The sequence below is a fragment of the Macaca fascicularis genome, chromosome 1, assembly GCF_037993035.2.
Source record: "Macaca fascicularis isolate 582-1 chromosome 1, T2T-MFA8v1.1".
In the NCBI taxonomy this organism is placed as follows: Eukaryota; Metazoa; Chordata; class Mammalia; order Primates; family Cercopithecidae; genus Macaca; species Macaca fascicularis.
In genome coordinates, this window is record NC_088375.1 from 143,758,347 (window position 1) to 143,776,814 (window position 18,468).

General features: G+C 33.8%; 1 protein-coding gene across 39 annotated transcripts in view; it reads left to right on the plus strand.

The window, feature by feature from the left end:
- Positions 1-18,468, plus strand: part of ZNF644 (zinc finger protein 644) — a 101,476-nt gene that overhangs the window by 68,034 nt on the left and 14,974 nt on the right. For 22 of the 39 annotated variants that reach the window (XM_005542771.5, XM_074001869.1, XM_074001831.1 and 19 more), the window contains 3 exons: positions 7,389-10,426; positions 10,610-11,215; positions 13,146-13,268. The exons of 7 other annotated variants lie outside the window; for them this stretch is intronic. In XM_005542771.5, the coding sequence (XP_005542828.3) occupies positions 7,389-10,426; positions 10,610-11,215; positions 13,146-13,268 (3,767 nt within the window). Of the gene's footprint in view, positions 1-4,793; positions 4,846-7,388; positions 10,427-10,609; positions 11,216-13,145; positions 13,269-18,468 lie in introns of all 39 variants that reach the window. 10 more of the 39 variants (XM_074001902.1, XM_074001906.1, XM_074001918.1 and 7 more) reach the window with 2 other exon arrangements.

Sequence of the window (18,468 nt, forward strand, 5' to 3'; positions counted from 1 at the left end):
ATCCTTCTTTCAATAAATTAAATTGTAAATCAGTGAAATAATCAATCTTGAATGTCATATTATTCAAGTTCTATTTCTCATTAGACTTTAATTTTATATTTTCTAAATGTGAGATTAAGCAAATTAATTTATGGAACTTTTATAATGACAGATTATTAAAATCTACAGAAGTTTAAGAAATCTACATGTTAAATAAAATCTGTGAACGTTTGAATTTGAAAAACTTAAATTGCTGAGGCATTAGAAGGAAACTAGTATACATTCGTTATGTTCCAAGCTTCAGGCTAGACATGCTGGTAAGGTTTCTGTTGGTCATCTTTTCCCAAAAATGAAATACGGTTGACCCTTGGAACAACATGAGCTTGAACTCTGCGGGTCCACTTAAATGTGGATTTTTTTTTTATGAATATAGTTGACTTTCTGTATCAGTGGGTCCTGCATCTGCACCCAAACCAAATGCAGAGCAAAAATACAGTCTTCATGGCATGTAAAACCCACATTTAAGGAGGGCTTGCTTATCTTATCCATAGATGGTGTCAAGTGCAGGGACTTAAGTATGCATAGATTTTGGTATCCACCAGGGTTTTAGAACCAATCCGTCATGGATACTGAGGGATGACAGTAGTTTCATCTGCATTAACAATCTATTAAGGCATCAGTCGTCTCTTCAGCTGTTGTAAGGAATCCCTTTAAAACCACCATGTTTGCATTTGCAGTCATGCCACTAACTTTGATGTGCATACTATAATGTGCCTTGATCCTGTGTAATATACATGGTTGGGGCAAAAGTTTCATTAACAGCACTTTGAACATTCTCAGCTTTTAAGTTCTTCAACAAATTACTAGTGTTTCCTGAATAAACATTAAGCAAATAGATATCTGACTTGGTGCTGATTCTATACTCTAAAACCGTTCTTTTGTTATTTATGTCTTGATAATTGTTGTGAAATGTATAGGTATAAATTTTTTGAATGGTGAAATTGTCTTTGCCCTTTAAAATTATTTCTATTCTGAAGCAATTTATTCCATATGCATATATATTTATCTCACTGCTTTGAGTATAATTGTCTCATTTTCATTTATATAATTACATACAGTCGCTGACACAATGACAGTGATTCAATTTTGCGATGGTGCAGAAGCAATGTGCATTCAGTAGAGACTGTATTTTTAATCTTATCTTTTATTTTTTATTATAAAATTTTTATAGACTGTGTCAGATTATTTTGCCCAATTGTAGGCTAACGTAAGTACATTTAAGTAGGCTAAGCTACAATGTTCAATAGTTTAGATGTATTAAATGCATTTTCAACATGACGTTTTCAATTTATCATGGGTTTATTGGGAGGTAACCCCATTATAAGTAAAAGAGCGTCTGTGTATGCTTTGTATTCCTAGGACTTTCAACACTCTCACTTTTCTTGCATTTATTAGACATGATGGTTTAGTATTTATATAATATTTCAAAACTGAATACAAACAGCGTACCCATCATAGGGTAAAGAATACCAAAAGGCTCAAAGTAAAATGACAATTTATGGCATGATACTTTCTGTGGAGGGCAAAGTTGACACATTGCGTCTGGAATATGGGATTGACACACTTTAGCTACATTGGTTTCTTTGAAAGTTTCACAGTTAACGATTTGAACAGATAGGTTTTATAGTGAACTGACCCATGTTACACAAATGTGGTCAAAATGTTTGACCAGTTACATATATATCACTCATTTCAAATGCTTAAATGCTTGAATTTGTCTTGTTGGAGCCATGTGCATATGTCATTTATGATGTAAGCTGAGACCATCACTTATTCTAATTATATGAAAGCATAAACAACACAACAGTCATTCTGTGCTAACTGTGACTTAGCACTCTCCTTTGGTTGCAACTGTAATTTATTGCCTTGCTTCTTCCAGTTACAAAATTCTTCATTAGGAAATTAATGTTTGATTAGTGAACATCCATTTGATTTTCTACTACTGTTGATTCTCATTGTTACATAATTTTGCCATGTCTTTAAAGTTATGTCTTTGTAGGACCTCCCTGCTCCCCTTGCCTTCATCCACACAGTTACCTGCTTCCATTTACCATATGGGAGCTTCTTTAGATGTGTTAGATTATATTTAGTATTTACTATACTTTGCAGTAAGAATGATCTTGAGTTATTGGGTGTTTATGGTCTGGTACCTACCATCTGTCGTCTGTTAAAAATTGAGGATGGTACATGGCATCAGGAACAAGCTATTCAACAGGTTCAGTATAATTTGTTTACTTTATTTTTTAAATTGCAATCTATATATCAAACTCAGTGCCTTTTTTAATTTGTGTTTTGGTATTGCCAAGAGGAAAAAAAAAATCTCTGGCTGTAACATTGAGTTTTCATGACACAGTTAGCTCTGTGGCAGTGTCTTGGTCATTTAATGCCATATTTTCACTGTTCAAGAATCAATTTATTGACAGATCATAAGTTAACTAAAGGATTATTTCAGGTAATTGTGAATTTAGAGAATACTTTTAAGGCTCAGTAGTGCAATTCTTCAGTTTTTAGCTCATTATTTCAAATAATGTTAAATGTTAATTATGTAATAACTAAATACTAAACATTTGTAGTACATATTAGAAGGGACCTTAGAAATCATCTTATTCAGTCCCCAACTCCATATTCCTGTCTGTAATGTTCTTGACAAGTAAGCAAGAACCATTCTTGCCTAATGGTAACCTTCTGAACCATTTTATTATTTGGCTTGGTTTTAGAGTCAGTCTCATGCTGGATACCCTTATAAGTGTTCTATATTTTTTTAGTGTTTCTTCTCAATGTGACATTTAGAATAAGTTATTACCTGGATGGTACACTCTATCTTCTCTTGAATTGTGCACTAGGTGAGATTTAGGTATATATGTTTGTACATTGTGTATGGTATATATAGGTTTAAATGCTGCAATAATTTTAAATGTAATATTTCAGTTAATTAAGATTCGTTTTGTAGTTTGACACTTGTGAATGGTATTCTCTTCTTGACCCAGTCTCATACATTACTAACTGAAGTTGTCATGTGTTTGCAAGGATAATTTAAATGAACATAGAATTTGTGAAAACCTGACAGATCCTAACTATAACTCAGTTAGTGGGCAGCATTATAATTTATTTATAGCAGTGTAATATAGCAGTTAATGAACTAATATACAATGAGGGCAAATTGTACTATATTTTTGCACGAAATTATACGACACAGCAAAGGTTGGCATTATGTAGTTAAGTACCCACAAAATGTTAACCTACTTGCAATAAATACAATTAATAATGTACATAAAAGAATGGAATTAAGCTAATTTTCTATCACAAAAGAATTATTCGTGAACAGAAAGTGGACAGCATAGATTTGATGACAGAAAGGTTGTATCTAATCTGAATTACTGAGTGACCTAGGAAGCTTGCTCAGAGGGATTACAGAATAATTATGTTAATATGCAATTATCACCTCATTTCTTCTGTAGTAACCTCAAGATGTAGTGTAGTGAGGGTGTTATAGCAAGTGCTGATAGTTTGCAAAAATACTGATGTTTGAGATTTCTGAGACAATAAGTCTAGCTTGAGGCATATAAGTGATGATCTGTCATCTTGAAGACAGATCTGACCTTTGTACAATTTTTTAATGCTCACAGTATATAACTAGAGGCAGTTATAGCTGTAAAACTCATTATGATTTTCCAGCAATTGAAATATATTTTATGTAGATTTAAAGTTCTGTTTGCAGCTTTTTAAAAAGGTGTGTGAATTTTTTTAAAGAACATTTTAAAATTCAGTTAAATGAAAAATTTTATGATTATATGATTATCTGGGGAAGCTTTAGTAATGGTGTCTAAACATTGTTTTAAAATCTTAATTGATATAGCTAATTCATTGAATTCATTGAATTGAAATTTAAGGAGTCCAACAGTTTATCTATCTTAATTTATTAGCTTCTGTTTTTTAAACTTAGTGAATAATGCCCACCTTCAAATATGTTCCTACTTTGTTATAGTAACCTAAACTGGTATAGTAACCTAAACTGGTCTCTGTTATATATACATTTGACTATACAAAGGTAGTTGAAAAACTATTTGAGATGGTGTAAAATTAACTCAGATCAAATAGTTTCTTGCCTAGATGCCTCATAACCCAACATGAATGTAGTAAAATAATTTTTGATGGTGTTAAAATTCTGTATCCATTATTCAGTGCAACAGATTTTGATGATCCATTGTTCTGCGTGGTATCTCAGGACAACAGCTATGAGTATTGAGTACTGTTATTAATAAGGAGTGTATTTGGAGCATTGTATAATTAGAATATATTCTGAACATTTTAATTGTTTCTAAAATAAGTACCCACAAAATGTTAATCTACTTATAGTAAATACAGTTAATAATGTACATAAAAGAACAAAATTAAGCTAATTTTCTCTGAGTAAAGAATTACTCATGAACAAAAAGTGGACCGTATAGATTTGACGACAGGAAGGTTGTATCTAATCAGAATTACCGAGTGACCTAGAAAACTTCCTTACTTAGTCAACTTTTGTAACATATTTTCAAACTGATGCAGAAGGTAATGTCTTTTATTTTTGAGTAGAGATAATTATTAATTTGGGGGTAAGTAAGCCATGTCATGTGGATGTGAAGGAAAACTTTAATTGTTAAAGTCTTCATTTTATATTTTAATATATTTAATCGGATTTTTTTTGCTAGATGTGTTTTGTAGATAAAATCATTTATGCACATATATTTTTTCTATGTTTTTGAACAAAACAGGTTGATATCTTCAGAATGTGAACTTATGAAAAGCTCTTATAAAGCCATTCTGGTAATGAGGATGCAGTCTCCAAGCTGACATGATGTTCTCATAGTTTGTCACCCTGCTGTTCAGGGGGTACCAATGAAGTTGCTTTAAATGGGAAGCGTCTGTTCCATCTCTAAACCTCTAACACCAGAACAGATGGGTGGGACATAGAACATGGAAGGTTTTACCTCTGAGGTGGTAACAGTGAAGCCACTCATTAACACTGAATTTACCACTTCGTTAGCAACATTGCTTCCTGTTGAGAAAAACTAATATAGGCTTTCAAATTGACTGAGCATATATTTGTCCACCTCTGTGATTATAATAAGTGGGAACATAAAGGAAAGTAACTGTCTTTCAAGCCAGTTTTTTGTCGTTCATTTCAGATTTATGAGATTGTTGCTATTGAAGCATTTTATATTTTCTACCTAATTTAATGAGAAATATCAGGAATTAATAATAAGTGTAGCATTAAGGCTTGCTTTTCTTTCCCTTGACATTTGCACACCCTTTCCTAACACATGTTTATGTGCTGCCCATTTTTAACTTCTGTGTGTGTGATGTAGAGACTCCTGCTGGGTGATGCATTAGCACCATTTTGGAGTGATATCATTGAATGTGATCTTATTGGAAGTCTATTTTTATTACCACCATACCAGAAGTTTGCCAATCTCAGAACAGAATTCTAAAACCTATGAGGGGTGGAAAAAATAATTGTTGGTATAAATAACAATGTCAAAGATACTGGTAATAGATATTTTTTGTATTAAATAACATTTTATGGAAAGAATAAGATCAGATTATAAATGCTTGTTCTAAGTTATAAAATACAAAAAAGGTAAGAACAATTTTATTATTCTTGAATTAGATTTAATGTTTTACAAAGCATGAAATTGGTACCCTTAAAGGATAGTAAAAATATTGAACTTTATTGAACATGTTTTGATTTGTAAATGTTAGATTGTGAGGTCCTGTTGCCCTAAAATAATATTACTTGTTATGCAAATTAAAAATACTACAAAAGAAAAATATACAGGCTTCGTTCTTTATCTAAGAGCAGGAAACTAACTTGTCTTGTTTACTGTTATTTCTGGAATACGGGATCAATGCATGGCACAACTAAGTGCTTAGTAAATATTTGGATAATAACTGCAAAAAAGGAGAAGAAATATGGAAGCTTATGCCAATACTTCAATTAGTTAATACCTGGGGTTGCCAAATAGCAGGTTCTTTAAATTGTACATGAGAATTATTGGATATTTTGAGGACCTTATTATAATTACTGCATTAATAAATCAGAACCTGATGGAACTTGTATTTGAATGGGGTATCCAAATTTCATAGGAACAAAACTGTTTTTCTTCTTACACTTTAGGAACTTGTACTTTGATTTTGAAATTGTGTTTTTATTAATCCAATACTTACTCAGTCTTTTATTCAACAAATATTGCCTGAGCAATGCCAAGTGATGTACTAGGTTCTAGAGATACGATAGTGACTAGATTACATTCCCAGTCCTCTAAGAGCAGGAAAAGAACAGGTTGCAAGGGAACTTTTCATAGTAAGGGTATTCATTACATAAAGTCATCATATGAATGGACCCCAAACATTCAGAAATACTATTTGCTTTAAAAATATTGTACTTTTTTCTCATAATGATTAAATAACTTATGAAAAATGCCTAGAAAAGTTTTATCTACATTTTATGTGAAATAAATTTAAAACATATATTTATGCTATTTTATTGTAAAATGTGTTAGGCCGTTGCACTAGACCACCAGATCAAAAATGGGATAACTGCTTTTAAAGAATGCCTGGAATTTGGGGCCCCACATATGAAAGTTTGACATGAAACTTCATTAATTTTAACTTTAGTGAAGTTGAAATTCACTTTACTAAAATTTAGTTAACTTTAGTAAAGTTAAAATTATAGTTAAGGTTAATTTGAATAAGGAATGAACAAAACTATGAATAAAGCATTTTAACAATAAAACATTGATGTTGATAGCAAATATGTTCATTCAAATAAAGTTTTTTACTGAATGGCGTTTTGTTACCTTCCTTCAGGAATGAACTTATAAGTGACAAATCTTTCATTTCTCTGCAGTATTTGATAATTTATATTATTCTCTCGAATAGAGTGACTGCCTCTGATAAACCTACTTAAGTGAAAGAATTTTCTTTGTATTAGCAATCTCTACATGTGGTTTAAAATTTTTTCAGTCTGTAGCATATTTACATTGTTTTTGTGTCTGTGTGTATATGTGTATCTTTGTGTATGCTGCTTTTCCCTAGTATGTTTGTGTATGTTGCTTTTCTCTAGACATTTTGTATATATGACGTATTGGATTGTTGTTGTTGCCTAGCATGAAGAACAATATTAACCTTTGAGGTGCTTTTTAAATATTTCAATATGTTTGTGTTCTTTCATTCTTGGAAAATTATTAGAATGTCAATATAAAGAGTAGAAAATTAAACTAATAAAAATATGTACTTTCAACTCTCCATACATTCTAATAGTATTTTTTCTTTCATGCAAATCTAAATTTTTTTTTTCCATTTTCTAGACTAAATGTGTTAAATGGGCTTGCCAACAATATGGATGATTTGAAGATAAACACCGATATTACTGGTGCTAAAGAAGAACTCCTAGATGACAACAATTTTATCTCAGACAAGGAGAGCGGAGTTCATAAACCAAAAGATTGTCAGACATCATTTCAGAAAAATAATACATTGACTCTGCCTGAAGAACTGTCAAAGGACAAATCTGAAAACGCCTTAAGCGGAGGCCAGTCTAGTCTATTTATACATGCTGGTGCTCCTACTGTTTCTAGTGAAAACTTTATCTTACCTAAAGGAGCTGCTGTTAATGGACCAGTTTCACACTCCTCCTTAACTAAGACTTCCAATATGAATAAAGGCAGTGTTTCATTAACCACTGGGCAGCCTGTGGATCAGCCAACAACAGAATCTTGTTCAACTTTGAAGGTAGCAGCTGATCTTCAGCTGTCTACACCACAGAAAGCAAGTCAACACCAAGTTTTATTTTTGTTATCAGATGTAGCACATGCTAAGAATCCCACCCATTCCAATAAAAAACTACCTACCTCTGCTTCAGTTGGTTGTGACATTCAGAATTCAGTAGGGAGTAATATAAAGTCAGATGGCACTTTAATAAATCAAGTAGAGGTGGGTGAGGATGGTGAAGATTTATTGGTAAAAGATGATTGTGTCAATACAGTAACAGGAATTTCCTCAGGTACAGATGGATTTAGATCAGAAAATGATACAAACTGGGATCCCCAAAAAGAGTTCATTCAGTTTCTTATGACTAATGAGGAAACAGTAGACAAAGCTCCACCTCATTCTAAAGTAGGTCTAGAAAAAAAAAGAAAGCGAAAAATGGATGTAAGCAAGATAACTCGTTATACTGAGGATTGCTTTAGTGATTCTAATTGTGTACCCAATAAATCAAAAATGCAAGAAGTAAACTTTCTAGAACAAAATGAAGAGCTACAAGCAGTAGACCCACAGAAATATGCTTTATCAAAAGTGAAGCCTGAATCGACTGATGAAGACTTAGAATCTGTGGATGCCTTCCAACATCTAATTTATAACCCAGATAAGTGTGGAGAAGAGAGTTCACCTGTTCATACTAGCACTTTTCTTTCAAATACCTTAAAAAAGAAATGTGAAGAGAGTGATTCTGAGTCACCTGCTACTTTCAGTACCGAAGAGCCATCATTCTACCCCTGTACAAAGTGCAATGTGAATTTTAGGGAGAAGAAGCACCTCCACAGGCATATGATGTATCATTTAGATGGGAATAGTCACTTTCGCCATCTTAATGTCCCAAGGCCATATGCTTGTAGAGAATGTGGACGGACATTTCGAGATCGCAATTCACTTCTAAAACATATGATTATTCACCAGGAGAGAAGACAGAAGTTGATGGAGGAAATTCGTGAATTGAAAGAACTTCAGGATGAAGGAAGAAGCGCACGATTACAGTGTCCTCAGTGTGTGTTTGGTACCAATTGCCCTAAAACATTTGTGCAACATGCTAAAACCCATGAAAAAGATAAAAGGTACTACTGCTGTGAAGAGTGTAACTTCATGGCAGTGACAGAAAATGAATTAGAATGCCATCGAGGCATTGCACATGGGGCAGTGGTAAAATGCCCGTTGGTCACTTCTGATATAGCCCAGAGAAAAACACAAAAAAAGACTTTCATGAAAGACTCCGTAGTAGGATCGTCCAAAAAATCAGCTACCTACGTATGTAAGATGTGTCCTTTTACTACTTCAGCCAAAAGTGTTTTAAAAAAGCACATGGAGTACTTGCATTCATCATCATGTGTTGATTCATTTGGTAGTCCTCTTGGACTTGATAAAAGAAAAAATGACATCCTTGAAGAACCTGTAGATAGTGATAGCACTAAACCATTAACTAAACAACAGTCAGCCACGTTTCCAAAGAACTCTGCTTTAAAACAAGATGTGAAGCGAACATTTGGATCAACCTCACAATCAAGTAGTTTTTCAAAAATCCATAAGCGGCCACACAGAGTACAGAAAGCTCGGAAAAGCATTGCCCAATCAGGCGTAAACACTTGCAATCAAAACAGCTCTCCTCATAAGAATGTTACAATTAAAAGCAGCATTGACCAAAAACCTAAGTATTTTCATCAAACAGCAAAAGAAAAGTCTAATGCCAAGGCAAATAGCAACTATTTGTATAGACACAAATATGAAAACTATAGGATGATAAAAAAATCAGGTGAATCATATCCTGTGCATTTCAAAAAAGAAGAAGCTAGTTCATTAAATTCTTTACACCTGTTTTCATCATCAAGTAATTCTCACAACAGTTTTATTTCAGACCCTCATAAGCCTGACACCAAAAGACCTGAAAGCTTCAAAGATCACAGACGTGTAGCTGTAAAGAGAGTAGTTAAGGAATCTAAGAAGGAAAGTTCTGTTGGAGGGGAAGACTTGGATAGCTATCCAGATTTTTTGCATAAAATGACTGTTGTCGTTTTGCAAAAACTTAATTCTGCTGAAAAGAAAGATAGTTATGAAACAGAAGATGAAAGTTCCTGGGATAATGTTGAGTTAGGAGACTACACTACACAGGCCACAGAAGATGAAACCTATAGTGATATTAATCAAGAACATGTAAATTTATTCCCTTTATTTAAGAGCAAAGTGGAAGGTCAGGAGCCTGGAGAAAATGCTACTCTTAGTTATGACCAGAATGATGGCTTTTATTTTGAATACTATGAAGATGCTGGAAGTAACAACTTTTTGCATGAGATACATGATCCTCAGCATTTAGAAACTGCAGATGCTTCATTGTCAAAGCATAGTTCTGTTTTTCATTGGACTGATTTGTCTCTTGAGAAGAAATCGTGTCCTTACTGCCCAGCAACATTTGAAACAGGTGTTGGGTTATCAAATCATGTCCGGGGGCATCTTCACAGAGCAGGATTAAGCTATGAAGCCCGTCACGTTGTATCACCAGAACAAATAGCCACAAGTGACAAAATGCAGCATTTCAAAAGAACTGGCACAGGAACACCTGTTAAACGAGTTAGAAAAGGTAAGTTCTCCATGGGAATAATTTGGGCTAATAGGTCTGTGTTCTAATTCTGAGGATTTAAAAGTTCTGTTTGAATTTGGTCTCCATTAGAATCATATAATTTTATGTTTCAGAATTAACTCATTTTAGGGTGGTCAGTTTATATAAGAAAGTCTGATATTACTCTTAAAAATTTTTTTTTAGCTATAGAGAAGTCTGAAACCACTTCTGAACACACTTGTCAGCTCTGTGGTGGTTGGTTTGATACTAAAATTGGATTATCAAATCATGTTAGAGGCCACTTGAAAAGACTTGGAAAGACCAAATGGGATGCTCACAAATCTCCAATCTGTGTTCTGAATGAGATGATGCAAAATGAAGAAAAATATGAAAAAATCTTAAAGGCTTTGAACAGTCGTCGTATTATTCCCAGACCATTTGTAGCTCAAAAACTTGCATCAAATGATGACTTTATATCTCAAAATGTTATACCTCTTGAAGCATACCGTAATGGCCTAAAGACTGAAGCTCTGTCAGTGTCTGCATCAGAAGAAGAAGGGCTGAATTTCTTAAATGAATATGATGAAACAAAACCTGAACTGCCCAGTGGAAAAAAGAATCAATCTCTTACACTCATAGAACTTCTTAAAAATAAAAGGATGGGAGAAGAAAGGAATTCTGCTATTTCTCCGCAAAAGATCCATAATCAGACAGCAAGAAAGAGATTCGTTCAGAAATGTGTTCTTCCATTAAATGAGGATAGTCCGTTGATGTATCAGCCACAAAAAATGGACTTGACTATGCACTCAGGTAAGAGGACATTTATGACTATCCTATACACAATTTAAATGCAGTTCAATTATGCCTTCTTTAATGGAATCTATGCGGAAAATACTTTCTCACAGTCTTCTTGTTTAAGCTGCTTTTTTTTTTACAGAGCACAGATTGGTTATTCTACTGTCATTTCTGTATAACTCATCAATTGATGCTCATTAGCACTGAGTTCTCTGTGCCTCTTTTCTTGGTCTGAATGTAAGGTGAGAACAAAAGCAGAAGAAAACCACACACACACAAAAAAACAAACAAAAAGCTGATCTGTGAAAATAAAACTTGCTGTGGCTGGAGGATGGTTGTGGATAATGTTCAAAAGCATAGCATTATTGAAAAGGCATACCTCTGTCATATTTTTGCGAGTTCTCCAAGGTGATCATGTTTTCAAGATTTAGCTGTTGGGTTTTCCACTGCGTAGGTAAAACAAAAAAGACTCTTAAAGCTAAATGGTTTGGTGTCTTTGTGATTAACCCAAAGAAACATCTCCGTCTCCAATTCCTCATTGTATTGCGGGATAGTTTGGTTTTGGAGAACAGGTGTGAACATAAAACATATTTGTTTGGGGTTTTAGGTTTTAAGATGGTGCTGTAATGGAACAGAACAGATGATTTAGCTTAGTGCTTGTGCACCAATAGTTTTTCCTTTTGAAAGGAATATTTTGTATGTATTGGCAAATAATGTGGCAGATAAAGTAGCCAAACTTTATTCAGTATTGCCAAGTCTGGTTTATACTTTTAGACTAGAAAAATTTTAAGTGTCTTTTCTAGATTTCTTTTTGAAGGTTAATAATGTTGAAGGTTTATGTAAATGGTCTCATGATTAGAGCTGTAAGTTGAATGTGTCGGAGGTAATAGTTAATGGATTAATAACAAGTAACGTTACTGTAAAGTAATGTTGTTTATTTGCTTTGGGGCAAACATTGTGATATCCCAAATAGTTGTAATGCAATTTTGATTTAAGGAAAGATGACTTTGTGTTGTAAGTGGTCTGGAAAACAATTTATCTTGTATGAGCTTCTGTTTAATATGGCTTTTTCTTTCTAATAAAGAGTCTCTGAAAGTCAATAGCTTTCAATATTTTTTCAGAAGGATAAGATGTGTTAGCTGTGTTGAACAAGGGGTAGTATACTTCAGAGATGGAAAATGTATTTGTGGCTATCACAGTAATGCTGAAGAAACCGATTGAAATGTGTTGGGGGAGTGAGGATTGTCTGAGAAGTTAGGAGTTTCTTATTGTTTGAACATGTTTTTTCTGTGATGACTAAGATGTTAGCTTGTTGATCATTTATTTAGCACAAAGATTTTAGCAAAAAACTTTAAATCATTGACTTTCATTATTGATTGCGCATTCAGAGTAATGAACATAAAATACCCTGAATAAAATGTTGTGTCTAACAGCTGTTCAGTGGTGTGTTTTACCACCTTTTCTCCCAGCCTTCATCAGAAAGCCTAATTTAGTACTGAGACTTTTACGGTTTTGTGGGTAAAACACTTTAATTACCACTTTGTCAACTAGACTTTTAAATTCTTTTTATTGGTAATGTTGTAAGCTTTGAAACTTCTCAACAGAACCGTGGTGTTCAAATCACAGGATTGTATATTAGTAGGTTTAAGAAATAATCTGCGTAACACAGAAATCTGCAAGAAAGTGATAATAGGTGTTATATCCAGAGGAGCTCAAAGGTTCAAGTCACTCCTCTTCTACCTTTCCAAAGAGCATGAGTTGGCTCTAAACACTAACTACAAACTAATAATAGTTAACTTAATTTCCCCTCCTTATTTTAAGTTAACCTATTTCATTGAACGTTTTGAAAACCATCTTTATTGTGGTGCTTTTCTACACTCTTTAAGCTAAGAAAATTTCACTTTTTGAAGTGAGAACTGGATTATAGTTTTCTTTTGAATGATAGGTATGCCTGTGAAGCTTAGAACATGTGTGCATTGCAATACGACGTTTACAAGTGCTGTTAGCCTGTCCAACCACTTACGCGCTTATGCACGAAAGAAGAGTGCTGGACTTTTGACTGGTACAGGTATGTTTGAACAGATATCACAGCAAGTCTGTTTGATACAATACACTTTTTTTTTTTCCCACCAGACTGGTGTTAATTCAGATCATATTTATAGCTTTCTTTAGTAAGCTGCAGTTGAGTCTGAATACACATTAAATTTCAGCAGCTTGTAAACTGTTAGATATAATTCTAAGCTAGTTAATCTTTTTCTTTTGGCTCTTATTGACTTAATTTGGGGAAAAAACATTAACCCAAGAGGTGTGGAACTTTTGAGTCTACCTTAATCCCATTTCTTTTTTAGAATACTATTTTTGATTTTTAAATTTATTTTAGATTCCAGTAAAACACCTCTCTTTATAGTTCTAGTCAGGCACAGTGGTGTGCCCCTATAGTCCCAGCTACTCATGAGGCTGGCAGGAGGATCACTTGAGCTCAAGAGTTAGAGGCTATAATGTGCAATGATTGTGCCTGTGAATAGTCACTGCACTCCAGCCTGGGCAACATAGCATAAAAATATTGTAGTTCTAGCTTGGGGAAATCCTTTTAGCAAAGGAAATTATAGGGATATTTCAAAATGTAGACTTGGTTAGTAAACTAAGCAAACTAATGAATTTTCATTAGTCTATAGATTAGATCTTTGAAGGGGTGAGCCTTAATAATGGCTTGTGTTGACAAGTGAATAGATTTTTCTTTTAATACTTCTTAAATATATTAAGGATTAATAAACTTAGCTATGCACATAAGTGTTAACATGCACATTTCTGTGTTATTTTTGGTTGGTTAGCCTAACCTTGCAGATACCTCTTAATACTGCTCATCTGTGAAAATTTGATTAGCTTACTTCTATGTAATATGCTTCTTATAACCTACAAGATGCTTTGCACTTTTCATTTGTAGTCTTTTAAGCTACCCTGCTTCAGCAAATCTCATTTCCTTCACATCTTAAAATATACCCTCTTTTTGACATAGATCTACATAAATTCTTTTGCCTAAAATTCTTTCCAATCTTTTTATTTCTCTTGCTCTTTTTTAGATCACTGCCTCCTGCTTTCTTCTAGTTGTTTGCCCAGCTTTTTTGTTCTTCCTTGTGTCCTATAACTTACATCCAATATGTTCTTGCTTTCAAAAAGCCACTTATATTTATACTAGTGTCTTCTGCTTCTTTGCATTCTTCCTTAACTTGATATACAAATGACCAGGGATGAATGTTGACGGTTTATATTAAAAAGAGAGGAGCGGGGTGAGTTTTAGTCTACTGGATTAGGCCTCCTACTCTGAGATTATAATTTTTATATACCTTTATCACCTTTATCAGGCTTGGCAAGTGATTGCAGACATTAGAGGTGGGGGACAATGAAAATAAGAGACTGTACAAGTGGGAAATCATTAGTTACCATACTTGCTAACCTTTATTGAACATTTACTATGTGTCAGGCACTATGCCATGCAATTTACATGTATAACATTTAATCTTCACAACAACCATACAAGTTGTAGGTACTGGAATTCTCTTCCATTTTATAGGAAACTAGGACTTAGAGAACTTAATTTGCTCAAACTTATACAGTTAATAAGTAGCAAGGTTGTAATTCAGATCAGGGCTATCTTACCTAATCTTTGTTTTTAATCACTGTTTTCTACCTTATACAGGCGGCCTATTTTTGAATTTCTTATTTTTAAAATAAGAAATTGAAATAAAAATAAGCAATTGAAAATTCTAAAACGAAGGTGGGTGGGTTTGTTTGTTTGTTTGTTTATTTATTTATTTAGAGATGGAGTCTCGCTCTGTCACCCAGGCTGGAGTGCAGTGGCGCGATCTTGGCTCACTGCAACCTCCACCTCCCTGGTTCAAGCAATGCCCCTGCCTCAGCCTCCCTAGTAGCTGGGATTACAGGTTCATGCCATCATGCCCAGCTAATTTTTTTGTATTTTTAGTAGAGATGGGGTTTCACCATGTTGGACAGGCTGGTCTCGAACTCCTGACCTCAGGCAGTCTGCCGGCCTCAGCCTCCCAAAGTGCTGGGATTACAGGCGTGAGACACCGCACCCGGCCTGAAGGTGGATTTAAAATGGGGAGTACTCTGGTGAAGATTGAATACATAAGAGTCTAATTAAAAAGAGCAGAGATCCAAGAAGTGCTTAGGCCTAGATTAGACTTTGGAGGACTTAGTGTTCCATTCTGATTATTCAAGCAGATTATGCAGATATCCAATAAGGCAAGATATCTCCAGTCCAGATTTTATTAGTCCACTAAAAAAATGCTTTTACTTCATCTGAAAATTCTGCAAAACACAGGATTAATTACCTATAAATAACTGGTAGTAAATTTCCATTTACCAAGAATGCATTTATGAAGATTATCTAAAAAAAATCTTCATTGTCAGAGAGAAAAGTAATGTAGGATGACTGAGAATATATTTAGGTCCTCAAGAATAAAAGAGGGTGTTATTTTAAAAATATGATTAAGTACTAGCCAAAATATTAGAAGTACTAGGAAATAGAAAGCGTGTGTTTGGCAGTCCTAGGCAAAGAAAAGGAAAATGAGAAACTGAAGAAAGCCTAGGGTCATATTTTCCACACCCAGTAGCCACTTTTGACAAACTTTAAAAACTAATGCTTCTTTTTCTTGGAAATTCTGAAACATTTTTCCCTCATTAAAAAAAATCTTGATCAGTAGAGCTATACAGATGTCTTTGCTGCTTATTCATGCCAACTGAAAAGTTTTTATCAAGCTTTATTAACTTTTTTATTTTCCAAATAGAGAATTCTGTATTATATTTGCAAACTCCACATACCTATTATTCCCCATATCAGTATCACTGTTATAAAGCAGTAGTCCTAATAATCTATGGCCCTAGAAGGTTCCACTCGGTTATTATAAGTGATTCGTTAATTCATATGAGTAAAAGGCATCATTTTTCAAGAATACATGATCTTTTAATGAATAAAATGCAAATTCATTTTTATAAAATCTTACCTTAGTATATCACAAAATTGGAACAATGTAAAGGAAAAATAGGTGGGAATAAAGCCTTCCTAACCATGTCCAGTATGTATATTTCTAGTTTAAGCAGTCTTAATTCATGTGGATTTTAAGTTGTGTGGCACTCTTGAATACAAAGCTTAGATACCCCCAGACTAAATGGTAAAGGCCTGCTTTTGGTTACCTGTGATAGAATAAACTTTCAAGCCTTCTTAGAAGCCACCAGCTCCTGGTCTCTTCTGTGGGAACCGGTGACCTTTTGAGGGAAGCAAAATATATCTTCTAACTTATAATCCCTTCAAGTATCCTGAATACGCTGAAAAGGATACCCCTATTCTTCCCAAAATACCTGTTTACTGGTGACCTAAATACTTCTGATGTTATGGTTCTCAGTCTTTATTGGGGTCACCAACATCTTTGAGAATTTCATGAAAGCTATGGGCCCCATCCCAGAAACATGCACTTATTCATTCTCAGATAAAAAATTTTCTGTGTATAGCCTTTGCATATCTCCTGAAGGCTATCATCAATTTGTCTGGTGGAAAATTGAGAAAGGAGAGATGCCAGAATAAAAGGAAAGTAGAAACAGAACTAGGAATCAGAAGCCCTAAGAAGTTCTTTTTTGTTTTTTTTATAAGAGCAGAAGATGCTTAAAATATAAGAATTGCATAATAACAAAACTAATTCTGGGGTCATAAATATAAATTAAAATACATCTTCCCTGATATTTATAAAAGGAACCGATGGAGGAAATAGGAAAGGTTTAGAATTGGAGATTTGGAAGAGGTAGGCAGACTTAGGACAGTTAAATTGTCATAAAAGAATAATTTCACAGATCAAAGTTTTGCCGAGAACTGTCTCAGTTTATCTTCTGTTGGGTAGGTTCAAATAATAATTTTTATGTGTCTTTACTTGTAGATAATTTATGAAGCTGTTTTACTTCCTTTCCCCTGATCAATCTTTATCAAAACAGACTAGAATCAAAGGGTTTATTTTGTATCCTATATCGTAAATTTAAGGCAGACTTCTTACTCAAGAGTTTATTCCAGTTATTTATAGAATGCAGTAATGGTAGGTTTTTTTTGAGATTTTGTTCTCTTTAATGTTTTACATGCTCACACAGATTATTTCTGGTTAATTTTCTAAACAGTTTAATAAGAACACTATATAGTTTTCATTAAATATTGAAATTTTATAATGTAGCTTATATTAATTACTTCTGGACTTTTTATTTTACTGATTAGCTTTTTGTGCCTAATGTTTTAATTAAATGATGTATTTTTATGCTGGCAATATTAACATAGTTCTATTAAGTTATTAATGGAGGGACTGTACATACTGGTTTGCCTTGTCACACCTAAGTACTAGTGCCTCTTTTACTCTCATAAGTGTCCTGGATTGAATGATAAATTAATCATCCTGGCTATTAAAATTGATAAAGCATTTAAAATTAAGGTAAAGCATATTCTATCAACCTAATCTGCAATCAGGAAATAAAATATATTTTGAGGTCAAAATAAGAGTGAATTTCAGCAGGTAGGGAAAGGGAAATACAGTCAGAGTAGAGAGAATGTTGTTAAAGGAAGTAGATCTGTCAGTGAATGCCACAATGCTTCTCTGTGGTAGATAGCATGTTGTTATCCTTTGAAAAGAAGAAACAATGATGGTAGCATTCAGCATTTTAATGGGACTTTATTTTATATCTTGGCCACATATACAAACTTATATTAATACAAACACACAATTCCTTGTTCACTCACCTAAATGTACTTCAATATTTTCTTTTTTAGTATATTCTTTGTTGTGAAAAATTAATGCTGGTCATGAGCCAGTAAATTGATTTGCTGCCCACTAAGAAGTCACTATCATACATTGAAGTCACTGTCCTAACTGCCTCTTTCTCTTAGGGGTCGGTACTGACTAGAACCAATGGTAGTAGTATCTTAGAAGTCATAACTCTTCTGTGGCAGCAGGTGAATTTTCTATACGCATTTTATCCAAATTTTTCTCTCTAGATCACTTTTGAAATCAAATGCTAACCTCTGGGACTTAAAGTAATTGGAGATTTCTAGTTACTCATTTAAAATTAATGCAAGAAAAATATTTTTATATTTGGGAGGGGCTTCATTTCATTATCTTCAGAACACTTGTGTGTGTGTGTGTGTGTGTGAGAGAGAGACGGAGTTTCACCCTCGTTGCCCAGGCTGGAGTGCAATGGTGTGATCTTGGCTCACTGCA